This window comes from Rhincodon typus, chromosome 19 (genome assembly GCF_021869965.1).
Source record: "Rhincodon typus isolate 14 chromosome 19, sRhiTyp1.1, whole genome shotgun sequence".
Classification (NCBI taxonomy): domain Eukaryota; kingdom Metazoa; phylum Chordata; class Chondrichthyes; order Orectolobiformes; family Rhincodontidae; genus Rhincodon; species Rhincodon typus.
The window spans coordinates 9,176,504-9,202,807 of NC_063350.1; the positions used below are offsets into that span (position 1 = coordinate 9,176,504).

The window sequence follows — 26,304 nt, forward strand, 5'->3', positions numbered from 1 at the left end:
AGTATCTGCAGTTCCTACTATCTCTAGCAACCAGTGATGACCATTATAATGGGCTGAATGGATTCCTGACATGCTACAAAGTTTTCCAGTTCTGTAGATGTCATTGAGTTACCTTATTTGATGATGCTGTGGCTTTAAGAGGTACACACCTTGTGAGGTCTTGGGATTTTTTTTAAAGTTGGAACAATAGAGGCAGTCTGGCTGGGTGTGGCCAGCTCTCACAGACTAGGCTTCCTAGTTTTTTTTTTAGTGTTTACGTTTATCTTTAAGCAGTTGATGTTGTAGCCTTGAAGAAGTAGAAGCAATCTTTTCCCTCTCTTGGTTACAACCGGAAAATGGGGTTTCTGTCTGATGCTGGGTTACCTGTGAGACAAATCTAATTTTCTGAATTAGCTTTTTTTTTGCCAAGAGTATGTTTACGGGATGTTACTACATTGGAACAGTTAATTTGTAGTAGTTACCATATCTGTTATTCGGTTAAGTTTTTCAATAGAGTTAAGTTATTCACTCTTTTGTTTGGGTTTTTTACTATAGTGTTTTAAACTGTGTTTTTGCTTAACGTCGAGTCCTTTGACCATATCTTAGAATCTTAGAATCCCTAAAGTGTGGAAATAGGCCATTCGGCCCAACAAGTCCACACCACCCCTCTGAAGAGCATCCCACCCAGACCCATTCCCCTACCTTTCCCATGTCCCACACACCTAACCTAAACATCCCTGGGCACATTGGCAATTTAGAATGGCCAATCCACCTACCCTGCACATCTTTGGACTGTGGGAGGAAACCGGAGCACCCAGAGGAAAACCACGCAGACACGGGGAGAACGTGCAAACTCCACACAGACAGTCGCCCGAGGGTGGAATTGAACCCAGGTCCCTGGTATTATGAGGCAACAGTGCTAACCACTGAGCCACCATGCTGCCCCAACCAGCTGCATTGCTTCTGGAACAAGGCATTTGCCTTAAAAATAAGAAAAAGTTAGAGTCTGGGCCATATTTTGAGGGGATCTGGTCTGGTCCATAACACTTTGTCCATGGAAGACTGCGCCTCAGCGCTAGTTGACATTGGGCTAGAAGTGAAGGAGGAAAAAATGTACTGCACAGTTATAAAAACTGCTCACATCCTTGATCTATTTATCCAGCAAATCCACCATAAAGCACCAAACCTTATATCTATGTAGAGTTTTTCTTCCCCAGGAATGCTAGGTATTGGCTCCTACACAGAATCATTTCCCAGCAAGTTTCTCCCAAATTGCACCAAGAGGGCATCACATCACAATTCACGGCTTGTTCTAGCCCATTCTGTTACATTTTAGAAGACATTGGAATGGATTCACTACAACAGTCTCACCACATCCAAATTCCAAAACGTTCAGCATTGCCTACCTGTTGGGTACAAACAGAGCAATAACACAGGCACCAGGATTGGCCATGGAACCCAGAGCAGCAGACAGGTGGTAAGCAATGTTTCCATAGGGTAAGCATGAATATGTCTGCACTGATGGTAGGAAACCATTGGTCAATGAATTCACCCAGACAACGAGAAGATAAATGAAGAGAAGCTGGTGCTTGGAATACTTAGTGAATGTACTGAGTGCCACACTTTGTGTTTTGGCTGCAAGCTTAGCTTTATCTATTGCCTTCCCCAGATCATGAAGACTGAAGCTCTGTGTATCTGCTGGCCGCTCAGAGATGTATTTATTCAGTTCCAGTTCAGTGGCTGAGACGTGTGACACATCGTTGGACACTTGGTCTTTGTGAAACATTTTGTGAGGAACCCGTGTGAGGAAAACAAAGGCCAGCAGGCAGAAAATCATCATAACCGTGAGGAAAGCTAAGAATGTCTCTGTGGAGAAGTTGGCAGGCAAGTACTGAGTTTCAATCTGGTGACCGTGCACCTCTTCTGTGAAGTTACCAGTGGTCACATTGACTGGCTTTGAAATGTTCACACACTTGGTCATTCCAGAACCTTGGCCCAGTGCCACAAGGCCAGGAATGAAGCCACTCAGACCTTCTCCAATGAAGTAGGTGGTCATGTACTTTGTCGGGAGTCTCATCATGAAGGGAAGGAATGTCACTGAAGATGTGCAGTCCACTAGTGACAAGAAGAAGGCGAGTGTCAGAAACGCTGTACTGCGAGGTGTGTGTGCCAGTGATGTAGTTTCCTTCCAGAAGAACACCATCAGCAAGCTGGCCAAGATTCCAATGCTAACAATAATGTAGATGGCAACAATCTCTTTCATCTTCCCTGGCGCAAACTTGTGCATGAGAGTGACAAACAAGGGTCCCACGTTGGCTAGTTGAATGATGACAGTGAGATAAGAGGGCAAGTCCCATCCTTCGGGCAAAACATTCACTATAAGCGGAAGCTCCACCCAAAGGCCATTGATGGCAACCCATGAACCTGTGCCGAATACACAAGCCAGTATGTGGATGGCAAGGGACATGGTGCTCTGGTGCAGGGCCATCTATATCACGGTGTTCACTTGTTCATAGGCAGTACAGGACTGGTAGGCTTTAGCATCATCTCCTGAAATACAAAGCAACAGTCAATAACCTCGTGTTTATCAAATATGGTGCCCCCTAATCAGTGTGCCCTCTATACATTGGGTACAACTGGGGTCAAAGGGTATCATATTCCCCGTATGCAGAACTCAGTTTTACAAAGGAAATAGATGTGTCTTCAATTGTTTACTTGATCTGTGTTCGATTATGAGACACTTTTCATTATCGGCTCTCACTTTGGTTGGTTGGTTAAGGTTGGCTGTGGATTCAGAGAAAAGTGAATGGGCTCACATCATTAATAACGGAACCTGATGAAAATAAAACAGTGGCATTTAAATTGACCCCATTTAAATCATGGTTTCTCGCCACACTCCGACAAAGTTTAATTAGAAATTGTAAGTGGTACTCACACCCACTGCTGGTGGGCAAGGTACATTTTACATATTGAAGGTTTTATTTAGCTCAGGAGGAATCCTGAGAGGTCCCTCTGGCCTTCACAAAGAGACTCCACTGCCTCTGGTTTCTCTCCTTCTCTCAGCCACAGTCACTGCTGGACTTCCACCTGACTTTAATGCCCAAGGTCCACTTATTAGGTCCATGTAATCCACCCGAAATGCAACTCCCTCGGGTCATCCACATACTGGGTCCAAGCAGGAGTATGAGCCTCCTCAGTAAGATGATGTGCAGGAGCTAGAATTCTGCTAAAATACACACAACCATGCCACTCTCTCTTAATGCGACTCACCCTCCGTTCCCTCACACACTCATCTAGCTCCTTCTTAAAACCCACCCCTTACTTCAGTCACCTCTTACCTCTCTTCCCACCTTCTGCTTTGTGACCAATCCCGTTCAGACAATGCGCTACGCTAAAGTTTCCATTTTATCCAAGTTGTTCATGCATTTTTCTGGCTCCAACTTGCACATTCTAAGGTCAATGGCAAACAGGAGTAGCCACTTCATTATTATGCTGGGCAGGTGAATGATTAACAAGGCCTTCTAGGAGTCTGTTAAGTGCTTTGGTTTTATGTATTGTTTGAGAAAGAGGAGACAACACGAACGGTTTGCCCCATTGATCCAAACTTAACGTACACAGGACGTATTTGCAAAGTTTCTTTCTCCTATAATGACACATTTCTGACAGAAAAAAATATCTTTTCCAATTACTTTTGCTGAAGGGATGCTGTTCTTTATAGGATCATCAGAACTGGAGTAGATCATTCAGCCTGTTCCACCATTTCATAAGATTTACATTTGACAGCTTGGCATTGTGTTTATTTCCATAGCAACAGATATTCTGCAGTGCCTTGCCAAGTGGCCAGTAGTCACATCAGTGGAATATTTGATGGAGGGGGAAAGGCTGTTACAGTCAAACCCAATCCTGTTCTTGTGCGTAATCCACACACTTAAACTTTCTAACAGGTCATGGCATAGCCATTGGAAACGAAAGAAACTGGCTGGCAGTTGCCCTTTGTTTTTCTGGGGTGGGAGGGGAATGTGTGGGGGCAATAAAGCCCTGTAGAGGTACTGCCATCCTCACTGGACCCTCGACATGAGGGGCTGAATGAGGATGACCTGCTGCTTTGTGATATAACAGCGACCAAAACTTTAACGAAGCCCCTGGGGCGGGGTAGGAGGATGGTGGCAGTGATTCCTACCAGCGGAAGAGAAGATGACAGGTTGTGGGGGAATAGATGGCAGGTATCTCCCCTCAGCCCATTGAGGCCCCTAACTGACGAATTAGACCCTATGAAGTCTCAGCCTGTTCAATTCCTTCACAAATGACCTTCACCTCTACTCCCTGTATTCACTTTGATTCCATATCAGAGTTTTGAACATTTTAGTTAACCAAGTTGACAGGTTTTCATTTTACAGAATGTGTTCACTGTAAAAGTTTACAGCTTTGAGTTTAGTTTCATTTTAATGGTGTGAACGGTAACGTTTATGGAGACTGGTGCAAACGTCAGTGGCAAAGCAGGTTTTGTAAGCATGTAGCTTGCTACACCAACCCCAATTTATAGCATTTCACTTTATTCACGTTATGACATGAGGGCAGAGTAACAATTCTTGTGCTAAAGTCAAATTGTGTTGTCTCTCACTTCATCTGTGGGAGGCTATTTCTGTAATTGATTTTTGAGGAACAGCATTCCAGAATTCCACTTCCCTTTGTGTGAAGTGAGGGAGGAATGGCCTAACTATAATCTTAAAGTTACCACAAAATCATAGAATTCCAGGAGTAGACCATCATGTCTGCACTGGGTCTCCGAATGAGCATTATAATTTAGTACCATTTGGATGTCTTCTCCCCCTACACCTGCACAATGTTTCCATTCAAATGAGCATCCACTGCCTTGACTGAACGTGCCTCTATCATGCATCCAGCCAACATATTCCAGATCCTAACTACTCACCGAGTGACAAAGGTTTTTTTCCACATCACATTCACATCTTTTGTAACTTGCTTTAAATCTATGTCCTCTCATTCTTGATTTTTTTACAAATGGGGACAGCTTCTCCCTACCTATTCTGTTCAGGCCCTTCTTGATTTCACAAACTTCTACCAAATCTTCTTTTGTCCTTTGCAAGGGAAACAGTCCCAAATTCTCCAATGAATCTTCATAATTGAAGTTTATCGTCTCCAGAACCATTCTCATAAACACTCTCTCTAATGCATTCGCACCCTTCCTAAAGTACTGTTGACAATAATCCAGACAATACTAGACTAACTAGTGTCTTATATAAGTTCAGTATAACCTCCTTTCTCCTGTAATCCATGAATTAAGTTTAGGATACTGAATACTTTATTAACTGCACTCTCTCCACCTGTCTTGCACCTTTAATAATGTATGCACAACACACCCATGTCCCCTTGTTCCTGATATCCCATTAAAGTAGTGGTGTCTCTTCAAAGTTTCTATCAAAATGTATCACGTCACACTTCTCCACATTAAACTTCATCTGCTGCCTATCTGCCAACTCCACCAGCTTTGTCAATGTCCTTTTCATACTCCTCATTGTTTTGAATGTGTCCGAGTTTTATATCATCAGCAAACTTTGAAATTGTCCCCTGCACACCAAGATAGAGATAATGATTACATATCATGAAAAACACCTCTTTACTGCCCTCTGGGCGACAAGAGATGAGCAATAAATGTGAGCCTAGCCAACAACACCCACATCCCATGAGCGAATGACATAAAACTCCTTCATCAGAGCAAATATCTTTTCTCTCTCTACCTAACTGAATCCTTTAAATAATCTCAAACCACTTTATTTATCAAGCTAGTTGCTGTGGAGTCAACCACTCAGTTCCCAGTTTCCCCTTGTTTCCATGTACAGAGTTATCCCGTTTCCTTGATATGTTTCCCAACTCTCAAAAATTTAGATTTTTTTAATCCCTATTTCACTCAAGGGACATGAGTGTTGCTGGCTGGCCAGCACTTATTGCCCATCCCTCTCTTCCCCTGACCTGAGTGGCTTGCTAGGCTATTTCAAAGGGTTGTTGAGAGTCAACCTTGCTCTGGAGCCACATGTAGGCCAGACTAGGTGAGGATGGCAGATTTCCTTCCCTAAATGATATTAGCAAACCAGATGGGTTTTCTGAAAATTGACAATGGTTTCATAGTCATCGTTAGATAATTAATTCTAGATTTATTAAAATTGAATTCAAATTCCACTGTCTTTCGTGGCAGAATTCAAACCCTAGTCTCCAGAACATTAGCTGAGTTTCTGGATTAATAGTCTAGCGATAATACCATGAGGCCATTGCCTCCCCTTTAAATATTGCAGCACCCAGAACTGATTCATTTTCAGCAAAAGGTTTGGCTTTAAATAAAGAGACAGTGAATGACATTGCTCTTATAGGACAATTCTGTAACTGCACCTTCCTTTTCAAGGGGGTAAATAACCTTGAGCACGTTTTCACTGATGACCTGATTTACTAAGTGCAAACAGAGGTTGTGATTTTAAACAGTCCATCATTGGTAACTGTACATTCATGTTCTTGGAACCCTGTAATGCCCTTCCAAAACCTTTCTATCTTCTTATCCCTCTTTCCACCTCTAAAACAGTCCTTAAAATCAACTTTTGACCAAGTTTTTGGTCATTTGCTGCAAGACCTTCTTGTGTGGCTCAGTGAACAATTTTGTTTGACAACACTCTTGCAGGATGCTTTAGGATGTTTAGCCAAATTAAAGGTGCCATAGAAATGAAAGTTCTTTTGTTGCTAAAAGGCTATGCTACACATCATGCAGCTGTAAAGGTCTAACGAATCTGAAACAGTATCCGGAAATTATAAAAATAGAGAGAGAACCCAAACATTCAGAGCTCTTTCCCTAAGAGAAAAAAGGACTGAGAGAGCTTCTTACCTGCAAATAGAATAGGTCAAGTTCCTGTAATCTTACTTTGAAGGATAACAGGGACTGTACGCTGTTTAGAAATCATTTCACAAGGGCACAGCTCCAAAATACAGCCCCCACAATTGCTTTGGCCAATAGCACTACCCTCTAATATTACTTTGTACTTTGGCTACATTCCAACAGACATTCTGTACTGGTATGATTAAGGTGTGTTTTATGAGTTGGACGCAATAGAATGAATCGTATTAATCTCTACGTTTCACTTGCACATGTTGAAAAGAACTTCTATAAAGTTAACAATTTTCTTTTATCTGAAAGCAGTTATGACTAAAAGTTACGAGCAGCCCAATCCACACACAAATCATTTTGCATAAACTAGTACCCTTCTTAGTTCCAGAAAATTCTCATTCTGAGAGAATAATTTGAATTAGATAGCATAAAAATACAGAGCGGTTGTAATTTAATGTTCAACGCATTTGAATTATGAAATAATTTGAAATAAGCAGCTTTCAGTGAGAGTTTGAATGTATTCTGCAGATTTTTCTTGAGTTTCAATTGAAGCAACAGTGCCCTCCTCAGATCACAGCACCACAGTATAATTCACAAGATCAGGTCAATCAGGAGTATATTCACAAAAGATAGACGTGCATTTCTGATTTTCCATGACCCTACAATGCCTCACGACCAAGGAAATGAGTTGCAGACATTGTTGTAATGTAGCAATCAAAGCTGCCAACTCAGAAATAGCAATATTATATATTTTTTCCTTTGTGATAATTGAAGGACAATTTTGGCCAGGGCATGGGGAATAATTTGTCTGCTTTTATTCAAAATAGCTCCATGGCAGCTTTTGTGCCCACTTGGGAAAGCCTTGGGTAAGTAGCACAATTGAAAGGTGTATCTTTAACTATAAAGCAGTCACACAGAATTCCACTAGATGGCCAGCTTAGGTTTTTGGAATCAAGTCTTGAGGCAGGAGGCGAACCCACAAACTTTGACCTGAAAAGTTAGTGTGTTACAAATTGAACCATGGCTGTACTTTTCTCAACTCAAGAATACCTCGTAACGTATTACCATTACATATCGTTACATTTTGCTCGTTAATGCAAGTTCAGATAAGTTTCATCATTTGAATGAATGAATAAATTGAATGAGCTTTATTGTCACATGTACTCAAATGAGTACAGTGAAGGGTTTTTGTCGCTGCATTACAGGGCCACCTTACTTACAAAGGTACCTAGGTCCAGATACTTAAGATCAAATTCTTAGAAAACAAAAAAGATGCAGAAAAGTAAAGAAAGAAATAGTCCAGCATTATAGGTCAATGGAAAAAATTATAAAAATAAAGTAAAAGGTTCAGAATATCACTCTTTCCCACCCTGCCCATGTCAGCACTGAGCCTCCACCATCTCATCACCACCTGCTCTAGACCCACCAACACTGAAGTTGTCCCACTTTAGGTGCCATCTCTTCACCACTAGGCCCACTTCACTAATGCCATTGAACCCACACTCACCCCGTAACCGAGAGTCCCAGGTTCCGCTGCCCAGCCACTACTAGGCCACAAGTCCCACTTAAGCTGCAGATGTCGCTTTGCCAGTGCCGCCATCTTGCACTGTCCACTGCTGTAGGCGCCACCGTCCCCAATTGCTGGAGGAGTAACCGGCCCCAAACGCCAGGGGAAGAACCCTGCTGCCGTGACCGCTGGCCCCAAACGCCAGGAGAATGCACTCACTGCCACAGACCCCGAATGGAGGGAGAATGTCCTCACTGCCACTGGTCTCTCACCACCCGCAGAAGCCATGACCACCATTCTGCATGCGCCAGCGCTGCCAACTAACCCGACTCAGAAAAGAAGAAGAAAATAACAAAAAGAAAAGGAAAATAAAGCAAAAGAAAAGGGCAGAAGCAAAAGTAAAATAAAGAAGGTTTTCAATTGGAGGAAAATGGCCCTGGGCCAGAGCCTGCATGCAACCCTGTTACTCTGCCGCCATCTTGCACTGGATGCTTGTTCTTATCTTTATCTCACCCTCACTTTGATTCTGCTCAAACTCAGGGGTGGGTCAGTTAGCTCACTTAGCTAGACAGCTGGTTTATAATGTGCAGTGATGCCAATAGTGTGGGTTCAATTCCTGTGCCAGCTGAGGTTACCATAAGTGTCCCACTTTCTCAACCTTGTCCCTTGCCTGAAAGATGGTGAAACCACCATCAGTTATCTCTCTCTGGTGAGAGAGCATCCTTTGGTCTGCTAAGACTGGCAAATTTACCTTTATGTGCAAACTCTATTGCCTTCAAAATGATCTTTCAAGCAATTAAGTTGTAACGTTGCCTGATAAAACATTACTCTCATGTTCAGATATGAATCAGGGAAGTACGCATGAAGCCTAGCTAAGTCAAGATTGTATTTCGTAATGACATAAATAAAAGGAGCATGAATAGGTCATTCAAACCGGCTCCACCATTCAACTAGATTACGCCTGATCTTCTATCTCAATGTCATTTTCCTGCACTATAGACACATCCCTTGTCTTTAATCTCTAGAAATCAATTAATCTCCATGCACAGCATGCATTCTTGTTCATTTTTAAATGGAGCTTATTGAACTAAAATGCTTACTGCAGCTCACATGATGTGCAAGTTTACTCTGGAGCAGTTAGATAGCTATGAAGAGAGGCTGGAGATGGTCATATTGTTTTCTTTGGAGCAATGGAGGCTGAGAGGGAGTGGATAGGAAGCAGTTGTTCCCCTTAGTCGAAGGGTCAATAAGGTCAAAGGAGGTTTAGAGGGGATTTGAGGAAGATGTTTTTCACACAGAGGGTGGTGGGTATCTGGAATGCATGGCCTGGGAGGATACTTTAGGTGGGAAACCTCTAAAAGTACTTTAAACTTTACTTTACAACCTTTAAAAAGGACTTGTATGAGCACTTGAAATGCCATAAGGCTATGGGCCAAATGCTGGAAAGTGGGACAAGTACAGATTTAACGTAGTTTTCGCTGTACAGACTTGATGGATTGAAGGGCATTTCTGCACTGTATGATTCGTGATTCCGATTCCTCTGGTGGAATTTCTCACCTATTAGTTGCATGGACTTTTAGTTAGAGACCTCATTGATACTATTACACTTGCACGGGCACTAACAGCCCTCATCTAACTCCTAAAGTAATCAAAGGATTTTGACCAGAGTCATAGAACCTTGCTTTGCTAATCTAATTGAGTCATCAAATATCACAGATCCAAAATGCTGTGGTCTTTGAATAATTTTAATTGTACATTTCTGGACTCTTAGAATCCCTACTGTATGGAAACAAGCCATTCAGCCCATCGAGTTCACACCATTCCTCCAAAGAGCATCCCACAGAGATCCACCCCACTACCCTATCCGTGTAACTTGGCATTTCCCATGGTTTATCCACCTAGCCTGCACATCCCTGGACACTATGGGCAACTTAGTGTGGCCAATCCACCCTAACCTGCACATCTTTGGACTGTGGGAGGAAATCAGAGCAAACCCATGCCGACACAGAGAGAATGTGCAAATTCCACACAGATAGTCACCCGCGGCTGGAATCAAAACCAAGTTCCTGGTGCTGTGAAGCAGTATTGCCAACCACTGAGCCACCCAATTATCTTGTCTCAGACTGCTTTTAACATCAGGACAAAGAACAGCTAGCAGGGCTCCATGCTAACAGCTAAATTTGCTTCAAGTCCATATTTCCTTGAAACCTACTTGTGGAAAGTTTTGTGTTTGATTGGAAATCAAACCTTATTTACTAAGGTCATCACCAACTTTGAAGGAATCTTGCAGCTCCTACTGTTAGCCATCTAGACATGTTTGAACTTGTAACTCATGAGTGAAAGAGCTGCCACTGGGCTCAAATATTCATGTGAATCAATATCTGCACTTCAGAAGAAAAGCTCATAGCTGTTAATCTCTTTTATTTCCTTTATATTTCTTGTGTCCTTGTATGAAGTTGTGAAGACCATATGTGCAGTGACTTAGTAAAGACACCACAGTGCAAATAATTTTATTTAGTATTTCCACTGTCAGGAAAAACACTTGTGTGGCCAGTGGACCAGTAACAAGCAAAGCCCAATAAGGGTGATGCTAACTTGCTGACCTGGATTCAGTTCTTCTTAAGTGATCTGTAAATCATTTTCCACATTGTCCACATGTCCTGATTAGGCTCACCCAATCAATTATTGGTGGATGATTGGTCTGTAATGAGACAAGGTTCCTGTAGTTTCTTCGTTCATTTCCCTCAACTGTGCAGACAATATGGATTCACTGGTGATCTGTCATTTCTTGAACTATCATACCTTTCCCTTTAAGATTGTACATCCATACCTATCCAAGTGTGTCAAACATCATGCACAATATATCTACTAGCTTTCATATTATATATTCATTGAAGCTCTTACTTCGTTTTATTTCGTGTCAACTTATTTTCATAAGCAATTTCTCTCTCATTTGCACTCTAGTCACCTGCTCCTGGTTCCCAAAAAGAAATCCCAATCGTCCTGCCTATAATTAGTTTTCACCACATCATATGGCTTACTTTTTGATTGGATGCTCTCCTTGACCATGTTTGTTAACTGTGGATGGCTCAGTCTTCTCATTGAGTTCTTCTTTTTGATCGGAATAAGGTTTTGCTGAATATTGTGAAATATTTACTTCATTGTCTGCCACTGCTCATCTACTGACTTTCCCTTTAGTCTATTTTCCCAGGCTACTTTGGGCATCTCTTTCTTAATACCTCTGCAATTGCCCTTAAGTTTGAGGACACTGGTTTAAGGCCCAACCTGCCCTCTGTCAAACTGAATTTGAAAATCTACCCTGTTATGATGCTATCTAAGTTTTTGAGAAGATTTGTAGCTCGGGTTGTGGATGAGGTAGTTGACTTGCTCGCCGAGCTGGTGTATTTGGTTGCAGATGTTTCGTCACCCTGCTGGGTAACATCATCCATGCACCTCTGGTGAAGCATTGGTGTTCTGTCCCACTTGTTATTTATATGCCTCGGTTTGCTGGGGTGTTTGGTATTACTTCCGGTTCTGTTTTTCAGTGGTTTGTAAATTGGATACAGTTCAATGTGTTTGTTGATGGAGTTCCAGTTGGAATGCCAGGCCTCCAGGAATTCCCTGGCATGTCTCTGTTTGGCTCATGCTATAATGGATGCATTGTCCCAGTCGAATTCATGTCCTTCTTTGTCCATGTGTATTGAGACCAGCGAGAATTGGGCGTGTCTGTTGGTGGCCGGTTGGTGTTCGTGTATCCTTATTGTCAGTTTTCTTGGCCTATGTAATGTTTCTCACAGTCCTTGCATGGTATTTTGTATATTACGTTGGTTTTACTGGTTGTAGGTATGGAATCCTTTACGTTCATCAGTAGCTGTCACAGGGTGGTTGTTGGTTTGTGGGCTACCCTGACACCTAGGGGTCAGAGTAGTCCTGTGGTCATCTCTGATATGTCTCTGATGTACAGTAGGGTGACTGGTGTGTCTGGCCGTGTTGTGTCTTCTTGTTGCGGTCTGTCGCAGAGGTAACAGCGGATTATGCTTTTTGGGTATCCATCCCTTTTTAAAATCACAACCAATAAAACCAATGTAATATACAAAATACCATGCAAGGACTGTTTATTTCAGTTGCTGTGCTTGTATTTCTTGCATTATGGTTGTAGCTGGTTCCTTTTTAGTGATTTTATTTTACTTGAGCAGTCACGTTAGCAAATATCATTAACTTTCTAAATGCACAAAGCCGAGTTGGGCTTCTCATGAGGTAGGTGTGTTCAAGGTAGACTTGCTGTAAAGGTGACCTAGAGCATAAGCCATTGTGGGTACGGATCAGATACTTATATGAGCATGCAGGTTAAGATGGTAAAGTGTGGCGCATTGCAACTATACATACTAAGTTTACATGGTTACATACAGCAGTAAATCATTGAGATACTGCATTATAGTAATATAAAATCTAGTAGAATAAAAGAAACTTAGCAACACAGGAAGGAATACAGTTTCCTGTATCCTAAGGTTCTTGAACTCGGGCATATTATTGCCCATGGTGATGGTACCAAACTGTTGGGATATCTATTTTTTCCATCTACTGATCTTAATGGTTAAAGCTGTGAGATACACTAAAGTAAATGCAATTATAACAACAGCCACATGGGAGAGGAGTTGAGTCCATTGATGGATCTGAATATTTGTGTCCCAGTTCCAGTTGTCATCCCATCAATTAGTAGTAATTAGTAATCTTGTTTACTTCAACCTGTAGTTTTTCAGTGTGTTGTGCCCCATGAGTGAAAGTTTGGTGGGTGCTCGTTAATTGTGTTCAGACTTCATCTAGCTTCTCTGGTAGGAATTTTATCCCTGTGTCATACTTCTCAAAGAATTTCCAGAAGGAATCTCTCAGTTCATCAGTAGTATTGATGGGCATCACTGGTCTCTGATTTATGTCAGTTAACTCTATTAAGCCTACGCATGCAGGAATGCAGGGATTGGAACAAAAACTGGTGTTTACAATGTTGCAAGTGGAATCCCTGTACTGATAGCTATCAAGTGAGGTTGTTATACAGTATTCTCCTTCTCACCTGTATGAGACCTGTGAGATGTCAGTCCTTAGGGTCCTAGCTGTACAGTACAGTCTAAATCACTGTTTGTTTTAAAACCACAGGCTGTGTGCTTGTTAGGCTACACGTGGTAGGGGCAAATGATAGTATGGTTTGTCTCTTCACATTTGCTTAGGGTGGTGTCTATCACTGTCTCCTGTCTCTACACAACATATGGGGAGGTGCCATTGATAACTCATCCAAATACCTTTGTCATCATTCCAATACGTATTTTCATAGAATCCCTAGAGCACAAATAGACGCCATTCAGCCCATCAAGTCTCACCAATCCTCCAAAGAGTACCCACCCATACCCACTCCCCACCCTTATCCATGGCATTAACCATGACTAATCTACCTAACCTACACACTCCTAAATGCTATGGGGCAAGTTATTATGGCCAATCCACCTAAGTTGCACATCTTTGGACTAAATAAAATGTTAATTAAATGTTATTTAATGATTCTTAGTGAATCAGAACGGAGTCAAGTCGGTAATATGGTAAGGTGGCATGTGGGTAGGGATTGTGGTGAATGGGGGTAATCAGATCCAATTGGGTCAAGAGTGGGGTAGAGTGCTAAGTCAGGGAGGGTCCTATTGGAAGGCAGTAAAATTGGATTGGATTGGGTCACAAGAGAGATGCGGTACGGGCACTGCCGAGAATTCTGCAGCTTGGGGGCCTCTGTTCCACTGCTCAGACACTGGCACTTTAACTGGATGACAAATGATTCCAGACGCATTTCATCTTCTGGGCTGGCTGGAGACTGAAGCAAGGAAACATCTCCTCTTTGAGAGTGTGGTGCGACGTGAGCAAGTCTAACATCCACAATGCAAAGGGGTTAACAAAAAGGTAGAAATCCAGAATTAAAAAGTTGGAAAGTTAGATTCTCGACATGGAGTCACATGTCTGTCAGGTGTCCAAGGAGCTGACCTTATTGGAGGCATATGAAGAAAGGACGGATGTGCTGAAGAACCTGACACACAGGTACCTTCCTGAGGTCCCAATTCTGGGTTGTACAGGATCTGAACCGTACGCCCCCTTTCTTCGGCTTGCTGAAGAAAAGGTATGGAGTCCGTCATTAGCTCACTGGGGCCCTGAGCAGACAACAGAACCTTTGTCTCAAATCCAGAGAGCATCAGACTCCGAAATCTTCCAACAAATCTTCTGGTTTCTATTTGCAGAATGTTCTTGCAGCATTACAATGTTAGTTTCCAGTGTGCCTCCAAGGTACAGTTTGAAGTGCACAAGTGTAAGTGGATCTGCAAAGTGGTCTGCAATAAGCAATTATGAGTAAAGTTATGAAGGTCCTGAGATGTTGGCAGACTGGGGCCATATCAGTCTGCTGCAGCTTGCATACTTTCACTTTCTAACAAGGTAGAAATCCTGACAGCGGGACCAGTTAAGTAACATAATATGCCTTAGAAATTGGAGTTGAGTCTGCACGGGAGGCAGGAACTGGATTGGAAGGCTATTGGTGCAGGAATCTGAAGGCATGACTCTGCATAATACATTCCACCTCATGCCTTGCCTACACTGTGCAAAAAGCACGAGATTGGACAGTATGATTTTAAAAATAGAATGCAATTCATTATAATCATTATATTGATAGAGTTTACAGGTCAAAACTTTACTTATAATTGCTTCTTGTTCAGTTTAAGAGCAAATGCATTGAGAATGTAACACTTTATCAACATGAGTGGTAAAATTTTATTCAGAAACATACATATTCAAAATGTCGGAAAATGTTCAAAATGCATAACCACCCACCAACATTTAAAAAGCTTCAATAAAAGTGTATCCAAACCAGCAACTGTTCAAAAACTTTAAATGCAACAAACAAGTTATCAGGCAAAAAAAATTATAAACGTGTAAACAACTCTACAAGCTCCATCCTTGGAAGATAAGGAAGAGAAGGTGGAGGAGGTAAAAGAGACTGGAAATTAACAACTATTTACATTATTCATTCAAAATTAATTTCAATCAATTAGATTCATGCAGTAATTGAGTTAATTTGCATTTGGATCAGATTAAAAACTTTCCTTAATACGTTTAAATTGAACTTTGTATTTTGCACAGATGTGAAAAATTTACATTCCATATTATTCAATGAAGTTTAGATGGAATTTTGATTCATAAATTAAATTTGGAAACACAGGCATAAATTACGCTCAATTTCCTGATTGTGTTCAAAGTGAAAAACTGGCCCAATTGACTCTTATGAATAGGACTGGCATGGCCTAAGGCCTGGTTTGTTGTTCCTGGACTGCACTGAATGTGCTTCCAGACAGCTTCTCCTTCCTCCCACTTGGAATCGTGTTTTTAACAAAGAAGGACAAAAATTTTCAATGCTTGTTTTTGAGGATGATGAAAGGAGTGATATTTTATGGTATTTGCAGCTGAGACAGGCCATTCAGCCTAATTGTATCAGTGTTTATGCTCCACACAAACCTCCTTCCAATCTACTTCATCTAACCGTATCAGCATAACTGTCCATTCCTTTCTCCCTCATCTCCTTTCTCCTCTGAATGCATTCACAACAAAGAGCAGATGTCTCTTCACCTGCCACCAAATACACTTCAGATTGAGTGAGGCACATGGCAATCAACTATCTGTGTCTCTCACACAGAAACAGATGCAAACGTAAAATCAGCTGCATGGAAGTTAAATGAAAATGCAATATCTGGTTAAGACTGAACATGCACTGCCCGAGAAACTCGGGAAATGCAACACGCTTCAAAAAAAATTCCGTCTCAATGAAAGCGGTTCCAAAATATGACCCAGGCCCCTCAAAGGGAACACCAAGACCCACAATTTTCACTTTTACAGACAGCAGGCTCAACAGGTCCACTGGTAACAAGCTAGCGTCTTAACAGCTGGGCCCTTTGCCTCTCATCTCAAACTTAGCTCAAGAGCCTACAATTTGTTATTCCTTGTGGCTATGGAGTCACTGGATTCTATTATCCATATCATTTATGACTTTTTAAAAAAGAAATCCCACCATTACTTGTATACAAAGGTAGATGATACACAAATAAGTAACATTGGAAGAGACAAGACACTAGATGGCTGAAGTTAGTTCCAATCTTTTGCCAGTCTGTGCAGATACATTTACAGTGGATAAGAACACACATAAGTACAAAGGTTTCAGGTTAAAGTATATCCTTTCTATTTACTCCTGGGGCCAGTAATTAGCCCACCCATTGGGTAATCAAAATATTGTTCACTCATTGAAAAGATTTGGTTTCTAATCCCACTCAATATCTGTGGGGATCGGTCTTTGTGGCCAGATGTGAACAACATGAAATATCATCACATGTGAAATGATATGTGATATGTTCTTGTATTTCAGGGCTAGGAATTACAGTCTTGTGGTTGGATACCAGAGGATTGCAAATGCTCCACCATAACAATACCAGTTGTTAGGCCTCCAAAAGCAAATTTTTGGGAGTTGATAATGCTGAACATATATTGGGTTGGATTTTCCAAACAATGGCAATCTTACGCAAATTGTTTTCTGTTTTAGGCAACAAAAGAGCTCTGCATTTCTGACAGAAGATTCTGATCAGGACTTCTTTGGAAATGTGGAGTCCGCTCTGACAGGCTTCCTGCAGTGTAGAATTATTTGGGGAAGACTAACCATGCTTTTTTACAGATGTCAGCTGCAATGTTCTGAAAAGTATAGTTGGAAAACTGCTGTCAAACAGTAATGATGTCAGTCTCAAGTTTGATTGCTATGAAGGTAGGTGTAGGGGTGACCTGTATGTTATTCAATGGATCTTCCTCATCTTTAATCATCATAGAATCAATACAGTGCAGAAACAGGCTATTCAGCCCAACAATTCCACACCACCCAGACCCACCCCCCTAATTTCCCATGTCTAACCCAAACATCCCTGGCAATTTAGCCTGACCAATCCACCTAGCCTGCACATCTTTAGACTGTGGGAGGAAACCAGAGCACCCAAAGGAAACCCACACAGACACAGGGAGAATGTGCAAACTCCACACAGCCGCCCGAGGCTGGAATCGAACCCGGGTCCCTGGTGCTGTGAGGCAGCAGTGCTAACCACTGAGCCACTATGCTGCCCATAATACCTGGCTATGTAAGGTGACTTGTACCTGAACACTCTAAGCAGCCCATGCCTGCTTACAAGATGGCAGACAGAAGCAAAGCAAAACTAAGCAGCCTGCAGTGAAATACAATGGTACCTTCAAACAGAACTGCTAGAAGGTCAGTAAAGGAACTCTGTATGTTCCCATCCGAGACAGTTCTGATAAAAAGGATGCCTTAGGACAGATAAATGACCAATTCCAGCCTTATTAATGAAAGGATGATTGTCCCAGTAAATGAATAACATCAGGTGCTAGATTAGGTCCTTAGGCAGCTGCAAGGATAACTGCTAAAGTTATTTCATAGTAAATAGTTGCCTCTTTGAAGCTACCAGCAATACTAAATAATTTCTAGCTAAAACTGCTCTAATCATAGAAGTTGGCTCCAATACATAACTAGAATGTAATACAAGCCTTAAAAAACATTTTAGCTTAGATGTGAAGATTAACTAGCCTTAGGAGACATCTTCTCTTATGTCCTGAGCAAAATAGATTGATCACAACCCATAAATTACAAAATGCTGACAGTGGAAGTATTTGTATAACGTTACACTTATAATTAACATTATAACAGAAGTTAACCTCACTGCAATTAGTTAAAACCAACTGACTTTTTATTTTTACAGAATGTAATTGGGACAATGGGAAAATAAATGGAATAACTGAATGTGATGAAAGACAGCACTAAAATACAATGGGTAATAGAATTTGAGCTGTTCTTACAGATAAACAAGCCTGAGAAAGACCCGAAGGAGTATAGCCATTAAAGCTTTGGCATACGAATGAATAGGATGCATAGGAAGATCCCAAGACCTAGAGATTACAATGTCTAGTTAATACCATAAGATCATGGGGCTGTCCATGGAAGTGCCCATCACTGATTAGGTGTCCCACAGGATTGGGTGTTTGGATTAGGGGGTAAGACAGTGAATACTTTGCATTTGATTGCTGTAACACAAAATGTATAAAAATGCTGCATTTCTTTGTAAAACCAGAGGGTGTGTCATTGATTTAGCCTCTGAAACCAGATTCGGGGAAGATCCTTTGAACTGTCTCCCTGCATAAACTGGTTTCAACTTGAATAAACGTCTTTCACTTGCCTGAATCCTGCCTGCCTCCTGAGTCTTTGTCCCGGGTCAGAAAAAAACACTCCTACAGTAGGTTACCAGGTGGTAATAAGATGCAGTGCCAGGTTGTTAGGGGTGCTTGATTGGTAGGGTACAGTGGTTGGTACAGTGACAAGTGGGTAGGCAGTATGGTGCCACATGTACATAGTGCAAGCTGGCAAGGGAGCCAGGATGTTGAAGCGTTTAGGATAGATCAGGGTGTGTAAGATATCAGGTCCAGGAGATAGCAGGCTAGAGGGGGGTTGTTGGGTTCTAGGGGAGGGCAGAGATGATGTTATGTGCTGGGTCCAGGGATTGGGACGGCTGTAAGGTCTGGAGAAGGAGAAGCTCAGATCTAAAGCACTGGAAGGGGTGCCGCAGTCGGAGAAGGAGGTTGCTTGGTCCAGAGATGTCTGTAAGGTTCCCGCTTCAGGACTGGGAGGGTCAGGGCTGGTGCAGGGAAGAGGTGGGCAGGTCCAGCAGTGGAAGAGAGCGGGGACTGTGTCCAAGATGTCATGTCTCGCGCACGGAGTTTGGGGGTTGTCAGGTTTGGTGGTGGAGGGGTGTGTCGGATCCCACACTGGCAGGGGGCAGAGTCGGGTTCAGTGGTGAAGAGAGTATAAAGGGCCTAGAAGAGGTGTAGTTGGGGGTGTGTAAGATAATTTGGGAGCCAGTTAAATATTTACCCAGAAGTTAGACCAAGTATTTCGTAGTCTTACTTTTCTCTGAAGTTACTAACTTCAGCAGTCCCTCTGAATTCTACAGTTTAAATAGACACTTTTGGAGGGTTCTAAGCATACAGGAACTGACCAGAGGAATCCAGACATTTCCTTTAGAGTCTATGACGGGGATTCTGCAAGGTTCCCATTCGCTGTTCCCATCTACACTGGAAGAATGATGATCTTGGCGACAGAAAATCCGCACTATTACTTGGAAATTCTCTAGCACTAAGCAAAATTCATTTAATTACCGCAGTAATTTATCAGATTAGAAATTGAGACCCTTTTACAATGAATCATGCAAACATCAGCTTAATTCCAACACACAGGGGTTACTAAAGAATGGGACTGGGAATGAAGAATTTTGCAAGAATTTTGTTGAATTTACTGAATTTTACAATAAGTAATCTTGATTTATATTGCATACTTTTTATTATAGTTATTTGTTATTCATAAAGCACATGTGCTTAGTTCATTGGCATTTAGAGTGCAAAACCATCTGCTTTTAGAATTTTTTTTTAAAAACCCTGAATATACCTAGTGTACATTGTAAACATCAGGTGGTTCACCATGTAAGGTCCAGATGAAATTCCACTCAAAGTAAAATGTAGTCTCAAACCCATGAAAGCAGTTACTCGATTTAAACTGAATTTTCACCTACCCTGGATCATCACTGTGGCGCAGCATCTAAAATATCCAAATACGACATTAATCAGGACAATGTCAGGACTTTATACAATAACCATGTGTCACCAATCCCCAATTACCTTCAATTCAATAACCAGTTATCACTGGACCATGGACTGTTCAATAATCTCCACAACTATATTCACATATCAGACACCACCAAAGCAATTACATTAGGAAGCTGACCACAATGGGCCTTTTCCTAATTGTGTAGGAAGAGGCACCATAACTACTTCAACCAGTTTCTCCAAGCTTCAGCGACCAAAATTCAGTTTGTAACATACATTAACTGTATGCTGAATAGAACCTCTGAAGCAACTAACACATCTATTATACAGGCTTACTCCCTCACTGAGCAATAAAGTATATAGCTATGCATCCATTCAAATTTAGGTTCCTATGTATGAGAGGTTACTTTTCATTTAAATGAGAAAATAGTCAGAGCTATTTCCAGGTATGAAAGCTCTAAAGGCCAGGTACTGAGGTGACTAAGTGATCCCACATGAATATAACTCCATTACTGGAATATAACAAGATATAACAAGTCTCAGGGAATTCCCATTTTCTTTGCTTGAAAAGCTTCACCTTGGGCTTGTGGTGACTAACGTGATGGAACTGGGGGTCACTTTCGGGATCAAATCATCACTTTCACTGTCGCTGTCATTCTACTTAGAGTGTTACGATGTCATATAGAGTAAAATCATGAAGGCAGGAAGCTAGAATTTTTTTTGTTAAAAAAAACAATAAAGGAGAACTGTATGTGTTCCCTTTAAGAGATAAAGTGTTTTTCTAAGCTTAGAGATTTATACAGAAAATGGGTCTGTAAACAGCTGCGGATTACAGAAAGTTCTAAAAATTGAAACATGTATCAATTGGCTGTGTGATTGAAAACCTTGATGCTTTGGCAACTAACTTGAATCAGCCAATTAACTTAAACCAAGCACTCAGAAACTGAAAGCCAGTTGAATTTAAATTTGATAGTATTGACAACCGGGGACCAATCCCAATGTAAGAAATAGATGGGTCATCAAGGGTATAAAAAAAGAGGGCATTTGGAAAATCAGTAGAGAGCCAACTACTATTTGAAGGGGTGTGAGCAAACCCTCCATCCAAACAATAAATACCTCGCTCTCACACAAAATCACTAAGTTCTCTTTAAAAAACACCATAAAAGGTACCACGGCACTGTTAGCTAAGTGTCCTCACAGAAGAAATTGCAGAGAAAATGTCCCTGGCAGCAGGATCAGCAGAATAAAGGCTGGAGAGACAGTGGAGAAGGCAGAGCATTCCGGAAGACACATTGTGTGTGAACTTTGAGAGACTAAGTTTTAATTTATTGTTTTCTTATTACTTGGAGTTATATAAGTGGGACCAGTGTTTATTGGAACAGCATACCAGTAGAATTTAGACCATAAGACCATAAGACATAGGAGCAAAAATTAGGCCATTCAGCCCATTGAGTCTGCTCCGCCATTCAATCATGTCTGATAAGTTTCTCAACCCCATTCTCCCGCTTTCTCCCCATAGCCCTTGAACCCCTTGATAATCAAGGACCTATCTATCTCCGTCTTAAATATACTGAATGACCTGGCCTCCACAGCCTTCTGTGGCAGTGAATTTCATTGATTCACCACTCTCTGGCTGAAGAAGTTTCTCCTTATCTCCGTTCCAAAAGGTCTTCCCTTTACTCTAAGGCTGTGCCACAGGTCCTAGCCTCTCCTACCAACGGAAGCATCTTCCCAACATCCAATGTACTTTCTCTTCAAAAGCCATCCTCCTATTTTCTATGTAAAAGCTCTAAGATTGGTGTTTTCTGAAACCTCCTTGGGCAACGTGGTATGTCAATGGTTAGCATTGCTGCCTTATAGCACCAGGATCCCGGGTTCGATTCCAGCCTCGGGTGACTATCTGTTTGGAGTTTGCACATTCTCCCCTTACCTGCATGGGTTTCCACTGGGTGCTCCAGTTTCCTCCCACAGTCCAAAGGTGTGCAGGCTAGGTGGATTGGCCATGGAAAAAGCATGGTTACAGGAACGGGTAGAGGGGTGGTTTTGGGTGGGATGCTCTTCGGAGGGTCAGAGGGACTTCATCGATTGACTGGTCTGGTTCCACACTGTAGGGATTCTATGATTCCTTTCTCACAGGTCAAGTCACTTACCCTGACCTTGCAGTCATTTTATCCCCATCAAGCACTTTCAATTTGCATCACAAAAGAAGGCAACAGTGAGCTGTCCTTAACCAGTTGATTCCAGCCACAGCCTGAGTGTGTGGTGTGTCCCCAGACATCCACATCCCCTTCCCAGTGGCCCATCCTGTGATTGTAAAGTAGCAGAGACAAAAGTGTCACACACACACACCCTGGTCGACCGCAGAAGGTCATTGACCTTCTTACGTCACTGCTGGCCATTCCTCTGAACCGTTAGGATCGTACTGACCTCCGAGCAGGCTGCCCATGTCTGATGGTGAGGCCTCCTCAGCCGGTTCTGTGGGAAAAGAATACCCCCCAGACCACTCCAACTCCCAGGACTTTCAGGTTCCAGTTGGACAAATCCAGTATCATTTTCCTCTTCACTGGCATTTTCTACCGGACTGTCCTTTGGTGAGCAGAGTGGCTTTGGGGTGCCATTGCTCGTTAAGGTGAATGGTAACTTTTTAAAGATGGCGTGGCCAACAGGGGTGCTGAGTTTTTGGAGATATCCATTGAATAGTGGTTTGTTCCAGGAACAGTGGTTGGTAGAATGAGATGAGAATTGCTCATGAGGGTCACCATGGGAGTGGTGTCTTTGGTTAATGAAGAAAGTTCACTAAGATATGATAAGAAAACTCATTGGGCCTCGTGGGGAGAAACATGATCAAATTGACACTTAGCCAAAAAAAAAAACAACCAGTTTTCCATTTATTGGGGAGGTGAGGTGAGATTTCTCTGAGGGTAATCAATTTTTAACTTTATCTTCTGCAGTGAGCCTTGGAGGCTGGATCATTGAGTATCTTCAAGGCTGAGTTTGACTGGCTTTTAATTGACAAATGAGGCAAGGGTAATAGGGGTCAGGCAAGAAAATGAAATTATAGGCCACACCAGATCAGCCATGATATTAGTGAATGGTTGAACAGCTCAAGGGGATAATTAGTCTATCTTTGTTCCTCTGTTCTTTTACCCCTCCTCATGCTTCTTCTTCAGTAGCTACATCATGGCTGGAGGAAGGCTGCTGATCTTTTGGCAGAGAAGTCAGGAAACTACAGACCTTGGCTGCAGCAGTGTGGGCTGGCTGGGTTATGGGCAATAATACATTTATGAGCCGAGGAGTAAGTACAAATGTCACCCTGAGAGAGGAATTAATTCACTCCAGAGCCACTCTCTGGATGCCATACACAGTCAAATGCAGCCGTACTGTCAAGGGCTGTCACTCTCACTTCACCTCATAATTCTTTTGCCCATACAGTCATAGAGACATGCAGCATGAGAACAGACCCTTCAGTCCAACATGTCCATGCCAAACATAATCCCAAACTGAACTAGTCCCACCTGCCTGATCCCAGCCCATATCCCTCCAAACTTTTACTATTCATGTACTTATCCAAATGTTTATTAAATGTTGTAATTTTACCCACATCCACGACTTCCTCGGGAAGTTCATTCCACATGCAAACCACCTCTGTGTAAAAATAATTTGCCCCTCATGTCTTTTTTAAATCTCTCTCCTCTCATCTTAAAAATGTGTCCCCTAGTCCTGAAATCCCCCATCCTAGGGAAAAGACAATTACCATTAACTCTATCCATACCCCACAATATTTTATAAACTTCTATAACGCCACCTCACAATCTCTTACGCTCCAGTGAAAAAAGCCCCAGCCTATCCAGCCTTTCTTTATAATTCAAACCTTCCATACCTGGCAACATCCTGGTAAAGCTCTTCTGAACCCTCTCCAGCTTAATAATATCCTTCCTATAACTGGGCGATCAAAACTGGACACAATATTCCAGAAGAGGCCTCACTAATGTCTTTTACAACCTCAACATGACTTCCCAACTCCTATACTCAAGGGATTGAGAAATGAAGGCAAGCATGCCAAACACCACTTTAACCATCCTGTCTTTATGTGACGCAAACTTCAAAGAATTATATACTGCACCGCTAGGTCCCTCTGTTCTACAACACTACCAAGGCCATACCATTCAATGTATAAGCCCTAACCTTGTTTGTTGTAGCAAATTACAATACCTTGCATTTATCCAGATTGAACTCCATCTGCCATTTTTCAGCCCATTGACCCATTTGACCAAGATCCCTTTGTAATCTTAGAAAACCTTCTTCACTGTCTGCTATGCTACTAATTTTGGTGTCATCCGCAAACTTACTAACCATGCTTTCTATATTCTCATCCAAATCATTTGCATTAATTGTTTTGTTGACTTCAAATTTCACCAACTGCTGTGGCAAGATCCAAACCTGGGTCCCCAGAACATTTGCTGAGTTTCTGGATTAATAGTCTAGTGATCATTGTATAGGCCATCGCCTCCTGAAACAACAGACAATGCCTTGACAACAGTTTTCTGATTCCTTCTAGTGCATGTTGTCACAGACCTGTGCGTACGATGCAGCAGAGACAGTCAGGACGCTCCCGGTTCTCTGTGAAAATATCCAAAGGCCGAGAAAGAAGTACATCTCTCTTTCCCTTTGAGAAAGCGAGACACGGGGCTCTGAAAACTGAGAACTCGCTGACCAGAAAACACACAGGTCCACTGATTAATCATTGAATTGTAAATCAACCATTGCTTCACAGACAGCAGTGTCATCAGTGCTAACATTTGAAAGGACTGTGTGAGTCAATTAAATCTATCCTTGGAATCTGGACTCTTGATCTCTGGAATTACAGCCTTCCTGACTATATTTTCTCTCTCTAGTATTTGTGCCAAACGGTCTAATCTGTTTTTGTGTGTATATATGTGCACGTGCGTGAGAATTTAAAGGTATAAAGCTAAGGCTGTGTACTCTGATATTAGAAATCCATTTCTTGTTTGGTTAAAGAATAAGTTTGTTTACAGTGGATAAGATTATTCTTTTGTTAATGACAAAACTTGAAGGGTCTAGGCCCGAAACGTCAGCCTCTCTGCTCCTATGATGCTGCTTGGCCTGCTGTGTTCATCCAGCCCTGCACCTTGTTGTCTCGGTGTGGTACATTACTTCTAAACCTCTAACCCGTAAATCAGGGAATCAATGATTCAATTGGATTTTCACACGTTGACGTGGCTTATGGAACAATGGATCTCTTGTATCAGCACACTCTTGATACTTACGATTCCTGCGCTGCACTTTGAGGAACAGTTCAATTTTTGTTACTGTGTGGGCGCCTGTTCAAACAAAAAGGATGTCACCAGCACCCGCATGGAAATAGCTGCCCATTTCCCACTGGCTGTTTCCATGTGAACAATATCTGTAAGACAGTGATGACAGAATTCATCTAGTTCTTCACCTGGAACGGTCTGACTACCTTAGGAATCGGAGAGGCAGCAGGACCTTCGCAGGAGCAGCTTGTGCTGAGTTTGAAACAGAGTGAAATAAACAAGGATTATCTTCACAGGAAGAAGGTTGGCAAGAAACTACTGTTAGGGACTGTCTACAAATTACTATGAAGTAGGAAAGATTGTATTTTTAAATGAGTAGCTATATTTGGATTAAAATGAGAAAGTTAAGGCCAATGCAATAAGGTAATAAAAGAAATGTAAGGGGGCTAATGTAAAGCAGTAAAGTAAGGTCTCCAGAATTTCAGGATCACAGTGGGTGTGTGTGGAGTGAAATACATCCCTAACAAAATGAGTATTCTTTAAAGGGAATAACTAACAAGCTTTATTTAAGTTCATCCCATACCAGTATCCCTAGTAACCCCGTGTGCAGGAAGTGTCCAGCTACTGGCTGAGCACATTTCGGAGCTGGAGCAGCTGGTGAACTCATAGTGGAGCATCCGGATGCTGAGATTAACACGTGCAGCGCTGCTAATATTGAAAGAACATGTGCATGAATAACAACAATTCTTCATCCCTATCTGGCACAAAAATAAAATATATTACAACTCCACGACAGCGGAAACAAATTAGCCTCCTCACCTCTGTATTCACAACATAGTGAAAACTGAGACAACATGGTGTAGAGCTGGATGAACACAGCAGGCCAAACAGCATTGTAGGAGCAGGAAGGCTGACGTTTCGGGCCTAGACCCTTC

At 42.0% G+C, this 26,304-nt stretch overlaps 2 protein-coding genes across 3 annotated transcripts in view; one reads left to right on the forward strand and one right to left on the reverse strand.

Moving 5' to 3' along the window:
- Positions 1–1,381: 1,381 nt before the first annotated feature.
- Positions 1,382–24,790, reverse strand: LOC109924184 (solute carrier family 52, riboflavin transporter, member 3-A-like). 2 transcript variants are annotated; one of them, XM_048608404.1, is made up of 2 exons: positions 24,669–24,790; positions 1,382–2,529 (listed from the first exon to the last, which is right to left on the reverse strand). In XM_048608404.1, exon 2 carries the CDS (start codon positions 2,465–2,467, stop codon positions 1,382–1,384), a length of 1,086 nt encoding a protein of 361 aa, XP_048464361.1. In that variant the 5' UTR covers positions 2,468–2,529; positions 24,669–24,790. The 2 variants fall into 2 exon arrangements, with proteins under 2 accessions (XP_048464361.1, XP_020379795.1); XM_020524206.2 differs by lacking the exon at positions 24,669–24,790 and adding an exon at positions 6,869–6,932.
- LOC125485495 (deoxynucleoside triphosphate triphosphohydrolase SAMHD1-like) overlaps positions 14,356–26,304 on the forward strand; it is a 95,812-nt gene continuing 83,863 nt past the window's right edge. The window contains exons 1-2 of the mRNA XM_048608527.1: positions 14,356–14,690; positions 16,987–17,075. Coding sequence (XP_048464484.1) covers positions 14,356–14,690; positions 16,987–17,075 — 424 coding nt within the window. The remainder of the gene's footprint in view (positions 14,691–16,986; positions 17,076–26,304) is intronic.